This window comes from Nansenia antarctica (assembly GCF_963989245.1).
Source record: "Nansenia antarctica genome assembly, chromosome: 1".
NCBI classification, from domain to species: Eukaryota; Metazoa; Chordata; class Actinopteri; order Argentiniformes; family Microstomatidae; genus Nansenia; species Nansenia antarctica.
Window position 1 is genome coordinate 110,391,021 of NC_137674.1, and position 10,000 is coordinate 110,401,020.

The 10,000-nt window shown below is 46.1% G+C and overlaps 1 protein-coding gene across 1 annotated transcript in view; it reads right to left on the bottom strand.

The window, feature by feature from the left end:
* Positions 1-2,718: 2,718 nt before the first annotated feature.
* The window catches only part of LOC308156503 (inactive phospholipase D5), a gene marked incomplete at both ends in the record, with an annotated part of 83,734 nt that continues 76,452 nt past the window's right edge, over positions 2,719-10,000 (bottom strand). Inside the window, 3 exons of the mRNA XM_080529851.1 lie at positions 2,719-3,542; positions 4,944-5,034; positions 7,497-7,662. Of these exons, the coding sequence (XP_080385977.1) occupies positions 2,719-3,542; positions 4,944-5,034; positions 7,497-7,662 (1,081 nt within the window). The remainder of the gene's footprint in view (positions 3,543-4,943; positions 5,035-7,496; positions 7,663-10,000) is intronic.

Here is a 10,000-nt window from a genome sequence, read left to right on the forward strand (position 1 = left end):
TCGGCGTCCATGTCAACAGGTTAGAACAGCCATACAGCCCATGTTAACAGGTTAGAGCAGCCATACAGCCCATGTTAACAGGTTAGAGCAGCCACACAGCCCATGTTAACAGGTTAGAGCAGCCATACAGCCCATGTTAACAGGTTAGAGCAGCCATACAGCCCATGTCAACAGGTTAGAACAGCCATACAGCCCATGTCAACCGGTTAGAGCAGCCATACAGCCCAAGTTAACAGGTTAGAGCAGCCATACAGCCCATGTTAACAGGTTAGAGCAGCCATACAGCCCATGTTAACAGGTTAGAGCAGCCATACAGCCCATGTTAACAGGTTAGAGCAGCCATACAGCCCATGTTAACGGGTTAGAGCAGCCATACAGCCCATGTTAACAGGTTAGAGCAGCCATACAGCCCATGTCAACAGGTTAGAGCAGCCATACAGCCCACGTTAACAGGTTAGAGCAGCCATACAGCCCATGTTAACGGGTTAGAGCAGCCATACAGCCCATGTTAACAGGTTAGAGCAGCCATACAGCCCATGTTAACAGGTTAGAGCAGACACACAGCCCATGTTAACAGGTCAGAGCAGCCATACAGCCCATGTTAACAGGTCAGAGCAGCCATACAGCCCATGTTAACTGCCAGTTTACATTAGGGATGCAACCTCAGCAAATATGTTCAAGTCAAGACTAAAAACCCATTTTGTTAATATTGCCTTTAAATGAGTAAATAATTAAATTATGATTATATAATGATTGGAGCACTTTGAGCTTTTGAACATTTGCAGGAAAAGCACTATACAAATAAAAGTTATTATTATTATTATTATTATTGTTATTACATGGACGCCGAATTGAAATGCATGCGCTGCTGAGCTGGCGGTGTCCGGTGTGTCCCAGGCGTCAGTCAGGGCGGGTCTGTTCTGCCAGTGTCTCCCTGCCAACAGTGATCTGACTCCATCGATGTGCGAGGTCGTATCAGCCTCAGACCAGAGCCTTGGGGGAGCCGCCAAAAGGTTTCCAGTCTTCTTGAAAAATTCATCGTATTGATCCGTATGAGGCCGAAGCCTCATCTAAACATAACCGTTTGTTCAATAATCCGCTCGATAGGTCAGCGGCTTCTAAACATAGCGACCGCCGGGGTCGTAGGTCAAACCCGAGGATGAAACAACCCGTGAGGGTTAGTCTCAGAGGAATCGATATCCCAATGTTCCAATTCATTAGTTTACAGTTAAAACCATTGGCTTGTCTGCTTTACATCTGGACCCAGACATCAAACGCCTTATTTAGCCTCCGCTAATGTCGGTCAGCCATTGACCTGCATCTCTGCGTTGACATTGGAAAACAGCTCACTTGACAGGATGGAACCCCCCCCCCCCCCTCCCCCCCATACCACTCAGGACTTCAACTCAGCTTTTTGCACACTTGCTGTTTTTGCACACTGTACATATACTGTACATAGTGTATTGATATCCATTCGCCCTTGCTCTGTACATATCATACTGCATATATCTTACTATCTTACTGTACATATCTCATCCTCGTCTGTACATATATCCGTCCACACTTTTATGGCTTTTTGCACTATTGCACTATTATTACTATCTGGCTAGATGCCGAATGTGCTTCGTTGACTTTGTACTTTGTTCTCTGCCAATGAATTAAATTAAATTGAATCTGAATCTGAATGGAGGTCTATGGGACAACAGGAACCTCAGTAATAACCTGTGTAATGATCTCTGTAATAACTATGTAATGACCTCAGTAGTAACAGTATTCGGTTGTTAAGTCTGACGTCAAACGTGACGTTTAGCAATTTCCGGGTCCAAACCAGAAATTCCCCCTGCACCAGAGTACCGGTGTACTAAAGTGGTAGAATGACAGTTCAATCGTTTTTTAAGACTCTGATCTATTCATACAACAAGGGACACAGCACTTTCCCGTTTTCCCCATATTTGTCAGCGTCATTGAGCCTCGGAAAAGCGCCTCAGCCAACTTTGGACACGGAAACACGTCACGACTTAACAACCGAATAGCGTCTGCTACCATCTACACTACTGCCCATCTAACATTCATGCTGCCTCCCAATACGATGTCTGTCACCAGGGAAGGAGGTGTTTTTTTTCTTTTCTTTTAAAGGGATGTACAGTACATGATGGATGCTATTACTGGCAGGATGGATAATACAATGAGCGATATCTATTGATCTCTGGGTAATCAATAGAAAATCAATGTGTTTCATCAGTCCAGTCCCCTGGGGGGGGGGGGGGAGAACTTAGTAGGAAACAGTCGTCGACGGTTGATTAGGCGACAGGCACCGCGGAGACTTGCGTCGTCTCCAAAACAGTCGTACTGCACCAGGCGTTCACAACGTCCCCATGGCAACCTTCATTTCATTAAAGTGTGTATTTTCCCTCTACAAGTCTTCACTCTGTCCGTCCGTCCGTCAATCCCAGAAGGCACCAGTCTCTAATGTGGGCGGTCACAGAGGTGTTTCTGTACGGAAGAGTAGCGCCTTGCCAATGGAGGCGGCTATTTTGTATTCGCCAAAAACCAAAGAAAAGTCCCTTTACGTTATACAGTACACGATGGCGCATGTTGCCAGGCAACCGGTTGCTAGTCCAAATAAAAAAGTCACTATTGTAATACGGTAAATCAGTTTTAAGTTTAACCAGGAAGCTTGGTGGAACTACTTCCTGCTCATTGGGGGCGGAGTTAGGCTCACTGAGGGAGGGTGGAGTTAGGCTCCTCCCTGCTGCCCCTGCTCTCTGCTGGGTTAGGGTTAGGGTCAAAGGTCAGGGGAGCCACTTGGTTGACCTGGGGGTCAGGGTTAGGGTCAAAGGTCATCTGGTTGACCTGGGGGTCAGGGCTAGGGTCAAAGGTCATCTGGTTGACCTGGGGGTCAGGGATAGGGTCAAGGAGGGTCATCTGGTTGACCTGGGGGTCAGGGTTAGGGTCAAGGGTCATCTGGTTGACCTGGGGGTCAGGGTTAGGGTCAAGGAGGGTCATCTGGTTGACCTGGGGGTCAGAGTTAGGGTCAAGGGTCATCTGGTTGACCTGGGGGTCAGAGTTAGGGTCAAGGGTCATCTGGTTGACCTGGGGGTCAGGGTTAGGGTCAAGGAGGGCTGCTTGGTTGACCTGGGGGTCAGGGTTAGGGTCAAGGGTCATCTGGTTGAACTGGGGGTCAGGGTTAGGGTCAAGGAGGGTCATCTGGTTGACCTCGGGGTCAGGCTTAGGGTCAAGGCGACCTGATTGGTCCACCTGGGTGTCAGGGTTCATCTTCAGGGGAGCCGGTTGGCTGACCTGGGGGTCAGGGTCAAGGGTCATCTTGAGAGGAGCCGGTTGGCTGACCTGCTGCTTGTTGCAGACGGGGATGTTGTTGGGCTGCAGGGTTCTGGTGTAGCGGGAGAACCAATCCCTGTTGAACGCCGCCTTCACCTGCTGCACCAGGGTCAGGTTCCTCTCATCCACGCCCTCCGATTGGCTGATCACAAGCCCCGCCCCCGCGTTGAACGCAAACTCGTTCCCCACCCAGTCAAAGTTCCCTACGGGGACGACAGACAGACAACAGACATGAGTTACACACAACACAACACAACACAACACAACAGACAGCAACAGACATAAGATACACACAACACAACAACAACAACAACAACAACCACAATAACAACAACAACAACCACAATAACAACAACAACAACAGACAAGTGTTTCAGTACAGTTTTACGTGCTATCCTCTGAGATGTACTGTCTGTACTTTTTACCCAAATAAAAATCAATCAATCAAACAAACAGATATCAGATACACACATCACAACACAACACAACACAACACAACAGACAGCAACAGACATCAGATACACACAACACACAACAACAACAACAGACATCGGTCAAGAGAATTAAGAAAAATCCTGAAACTCATCTGAACCACCAAAGAACCAACCCACCCACCAATAACCCAATCAATAAACCAATCAATAAACCAATCAATAACCCAACCAATAAACCAATCAATAAACCAATCAATAAACCAATCAATAACCCAACCAATAAACCAATCAATAACCCAACCAATAAACCAATCAATAAACCAATCAATAAACCAACCAGTAAACCAATCAATAAACCAATCAATAAACCAATCAATGACCCAACCAGTAAACCAATCAATAAACCAATCAATAAACCAATCAATGAACCAATCAATAATTCAATAATTCCATTTTACATGTTAGACATTTAGCAGACGCCTTTATCCAAAGCGACTTACAACAAACACATTTGTCTAAGTAAGTGAATCATCTGTCCATCAGTCATCGCAAGGAAAAGTAATCTATGCTAGGACTAGGGTTAGACCAGGGTTAGACCGTAATGCTTGAAGAAGGATTACTTTAAATAGTTTTATTTATTACAGTAGAGAGACTGTACAGGGTGGGTAGAGGGGATGAGGAGGTCTGTACAGGGGGGGTAGAGGGGATGAGGAGGTCTGTACAGGGGGGTAGAGGGTATGAGGAGGTCTGTACAGGGGGGTAGAGGGGATGGAGAGGTCTGTACAGGGGGGTAGAGGGGATGAGGAGGTCTGTACAGGGGGGTGGAGGGGATGAGGAGGTCTGTACAGGGGGGTAGAGGGGATGAGGAGGTCTGTACAGGGGGGTAGAGGGGATGAGGAGGTCTGTACAGGGGGGGTAGAGGGGATGAGGAGGTCTGTACAGGCGGGTAGAGGGGATAAGGAGGTCTGTACAGGGGGGGTAGAGGGGATGAGGAGGTCTTTAGGAGGGACAGTTAAGCTGTAGCCTGAAGAGATGGAGGTCTTCAATCTACGGCGGAAGATAGGCAGTGACTCTGCAGTCCTGACTGCCGTCAAACAAGTGATGAGTTGATGAAAGTAGACATCGTCATGGTAACTCGCCCAGGTAGACAGCGTTGTCATGGTAACTCACCCAGGTAAACAGCCTTGTCTGTGACCATGAACCTGTTGTGGTTGATCCCCTGCAGGGTTCCGTCCCTCTGCTCCCGAGGGCTGAAGAACTTCTGCTCACACACACACACACACACACACACATACACACACACACACACACACACACACACACACACACACACACACAGACACATGTTATCGGTATGAGGAGTCAGATTATGGGTACCCAGGTGAGGACTAGGTGTGTATGTCTGTGTGTGTGTGTACTGTATGTGTGTGTGTGTGTGTGTATATATGTGTGTGTGTGTGTGTGCGTGTATATATATGTGTGTGTGTGTCAGGGTTTCCGTTAGAAAAATTTGCCGTCGGACATCGTGTCCGGGAAGAATTCGATTTACCGGACAAACGTGATATATTCCGGTCATCATATTAAAATATAATAAAAAATTTTTTTTTCAAAATCATATTTTTTTTTTTCTCCAAATCTAATATAGCTGTTTGTCGCGGTGATTACTGTTGTGTAGCGGCCTATATATGCCATTTAATGTCTATTTCTCATCCGATACGATTAGATGCGAGCTATATAATATATAATAATATAACATGATTTGACGCATGCGCGCTATGCCATGCGTCAAATCCAGCGCTGAACGGGTCCAGCGCTGAACGGGCGCCTCACTGGGAACTGAACAGACAGCATCGATCAATGAACGGACTCCACATTACGTTAACTGAAGTTTGTTAAATTGTTTGGGATTAATGTGAGTTTTCTATTTTCTCTTTACAGTTTTACCCTTTTTTTTTTTTTATCAATAAAACAACGTCATTTCTATAAGTCTCGCTGGTTGGGAAGGCATTTCGTTTAGCTCGGGAGTATGACAATGGGAAGAACATAACTGTTTATTGAGAAACAATTGATAGGCAGTCTGGGATACGTATATAAAGAAATACCACAATGTCTAGATGTATAACATTTTATTGAACAGTAACAGTGCAAGCATGTAGGCTACGGGGAACAGGGATTTTGGTCAGTAGGTCCTTTGTACAGAGGGCGTTTCTCTCCGACAACGCGTTCCCAGGTACCATGGAAGTCATAGGTAGTCCAGCACACTGACAGAGAGACAGACAGACAGACAGACAGACAGACAGATAGACAGACAGACAGACAGTCAGCTTACTTCTACCCTTTTGAGTGGAATTACTCCTTTAATTAGCTGTTCGCCATCTCAAAGCCCCCTGAGCTGCTCGTCAACACTGAGAATAGACCACATTATAGAAACCAAAACACCGTTTTTTAAATCCACAGGGAATAACCGAGAGTGTAAGGAAAGGCACACCCAGCGCTGTCAGTGGTGGGGAGACTTGAAGTGGCTTTGCTTGATTTCCATCACAGATTCAAGGATTGAAACACTGATGAAAATAGGGAGTAATAGTGATGGGATTATCTTAGATTATTTTAGATTAGATTAGATTAGATTAGGTGAGATTCAACTTTATTGTCATTGCAGAGTACAAGTACCAGACAACAAAATGCAGTTTAGCATCTAACCAGAAGTGCAAATAGTGATATAAAAACACACACTTAACTTTCGGGGAAACTGCTAAAATAAAATAAATTAAATAAATTAAAAAAGAAAGCGACTATTAGCACCGCCGAATGACAACAAACGTATGAGTAATGAGTAAAACAATGTCACTTTTATAGTATGTTGTTTAACTTGCCGTTCGGTCGCCATGGCTCTGGTGTGTGTAGCAGCTTCAGCTAGCTGGCTGGAAACTTCTAGGGGTGCGTTCGTAAACACGCTCTGAGAGCGCCGGAGCGCACGCTGGCTTCGATGTCACAGAGCGACCGAGTCGTTCGATTGGACGAGAGGCGTTCCGCGAGTGCTGATCGGATTTCCAGAGCGTGTTTACGAACGCACCCAGCCAGCTTTAGCGAATTGTATTCAAAGGGAATTATTTTCACCGGACAATATGTCCGACGACTTTTCAATTTGTCGGACTTCACCAAATGTTACCGGACAAAGACCGGTAATTGCCGGTTAACGGAAACCCAGGTGTGTGTGTGTGTGTGTTTGAGTATTTAAGCAATATCACACGAGAGGGAGTGTGTTATACTGAATATCAGCACGGCTGTGACTGGACTGTTTAGTAACCTGAACACAAACATCTGCAGGCTAGCTACTTTGATATTAACGGTTATTTCGGAGTGATACCTATAGTTAAAAGTCCCAGTGCTGTTATACTGTATATCGGCACTCATGGAATGCTTCTTGTCCAATCAAATGACTTGGTCGGAACTAACTGTTGTATAAATATATATATATATATATATATATGTGTGTGTGTGTGAGTGTGAGCCTCACCACCTCCAGAGAGCAGTTGCCCCCCCCCATGCAGAGTGTGTGTGTGTATATATGTGTGAGTGTGTGTGTGTGTGTGTGTATATATGTGTGTGTGTGTGTGTGTGTGTGAGCCTCACCACCTCCAGGGAGCAGTTTGTGTGTGTGTGTATATATGTGTGTATATATGTGTGTGTGTGTGTGTGTGTGTGTGTGTGTGAGCCTCTCACCACCTCCAGAGAGCAGTTGCCCCCCCCCATGCAGAGCGTCTTCAGGGACCAGAGGAAGCTGAAGCTGAGGGGGGGGCTCTGCTGCCTGCAGCTCACCAGCACCCGGACCCCCACCCCCCGCAGAACCACCGCCTCCCGCAGCTGGCTGTCTATCTGGGACCAGTACCTGGGGGGGGGGGGGGGGGGGGGGGGGGAGTGGGGAGGGGAGGAGATGAGGAGGGGGGAGGGAGAGGAGGGAAGGAGGGGGAAGGGGAGGAGGGGAGGAGAGGAGATGAGGAGGGGAGGGGAGGGGGGGATGGGAGAGGGGAGGTGAGGAGGGGAGGGGGGAGGAGAGGAGGAGGGGAGGGGAGGGGGGGAGGAGAGGAGGAGGGGAGGGGAGGGGGGAGGGGAGGAGGGCAGGGGAGGGGAGGGGAGGAGGGGAGGAGAGGAGATGAGGAGGGGGGAGGAGAGTTAGACCCATCATTTCATTTCAGCCTTTATTTATTAGACAAATAGGACAATTGAGGTCACCCTCATCTCCAATGTCGTCGAGACGTACAGAATATTCAACAAGCTACTCAAAACTCTACAAATTAACTTGCGTTGGAGCCATGACCTTTCTATCTCACCATCTACAATCAATTGGACTACGGTTTGGACTAAGATCAACTTAGCATCTCGCAACCCCAATCATCAGATGATTCACTATAACTTTGCACACAGGCTATACTGTACACCCCGCAAACTTTTTTTGATGAAATTAACACCCTCGCCAAACTGTCAGTTATGCTCATTAAACACAACAGGAACTTTCATCCATATGGTGTGGGATTGCCCTGGTGTTAAATCATTCTGGGGTATGGCCATCAATAAGATGTCTGAGTTTCTTGGGTCCTCTATCCCCTGCTCCCCAATAATTCTACTACTGAATGATTTTACCAGTTTAAATTGATCAATGATGCACCAACGCTGGCTTCTGGTAGGCCTCACAGCCGCCAAAAAACTGGTAGCTCAGAGGTGGAAAGACCCCCATGACTTGTCCTATCAGCATTGGTTAAACACTGTGTTAGATCTAGCCAAACTAGAAAGGTCCGTGGCCAGCATGCATGGCGCTCAAGAAAATAATATTAGTTTATGGACTTCCTTTATAGAATGTATGCAGAGGTGATATTTACGGCATCTGCAACTGGTTCTACAGCTGCACAACAGCGGAGAGAAACGCGCTACAGAGAGTCGTGAGAACAGCACAGAAGATCACCGGCGCCCCCCTCCCCTCTCTGGAAGAGCTGTACAACACACGCTGTCTCAGGAAGGCCTCCAAGATCTCCAGGGACCCGACCCACCCTGGGCACGTACACTTTATCAGGCTGCCCTCGAAAAGGAGGTACAGGACCCCGGCCGCTAAGACAAACAGACTGAAGAACTGCTTCTACCACAGGGCCGTCAAGGCCCTGAACACAGCAAAGGCCTAAGTTCTGGGCCCAGGACAGTCTGGACGGATTGTATGGCAGCTAGTGCTGAGGCACAAACATGTACATTTCAAGCCTGCAAACTGTGACACTTTAAATAACGTGAAAAAATACTTTTGTGCAATATGACAACCCTAGTTGACTATCTGTGCAGTATAGTACAGTGGATTGTGTACATAGCCTTTATTTATGTAAACCAGCTCCTTACCTTCTTGTGAATTTTATTCTTTTTCTAAAAGTGTTTTTTTCCCCCTTTCCTAACACCAGGGGAGCCACCCCTCCTAAATTTCGTTGTTTGGTACCTGTACTGTAGCAATGACAATAAAGTCCATTCATTCATTCATTCATTCATTCATTCATATGCATAACTTATGGTTTGTAATGGTGTGGGTATTGATATTTGAATATTATAGTATTTAATGTTTTATGTTTATCCTATTATGTTTATTTATTTTATTTGGTGGCATTTATGTTGAGCTGGTTTAAATCCTTCTTGAGGGTTTTTGGGCGGAGTAAGACCTTGGTGTGGGAGGGTGGGTAGGGGGAATGTATGCAGGTATGAATGTTGTGTATTTTGGTAATTGTTTTGTCATTGTCCTTTGTGTGTTTGTACATAAAATAAAATAAAAAAATTGATCGCAAAAAAAAAAACAAGCTACTCAAAACATCTATAAATCAAAGAATCAGTTTACACAGTAAACATAACACATACTAAAATAGAAAGACATATAAAGTACAGAAATAATGGGGGGAAAAACACTAAAACCCGTTGCAGTCAGATCAGCAATTACATTTCTAAAACTCAGAAAGGACAAAGGTACTTTAAGGCCATTACCCGGAAGTTACCTCCTTATCTTTAACATCATTACTGGATTGGAACTATGGACCCTGTTTGACATGCTCAAATGACTGGCTTAAGGCCAATGCACACAGCGTGCGATGTTGTCGCACGACAACATTTGATTCTCAATTCACACCACCGAAGTGTGTGGGTGTGAATGGAGAATCGAATGTTGTCGTGCGACAATATTATCGCATTGCACGGCGTGTGCATTG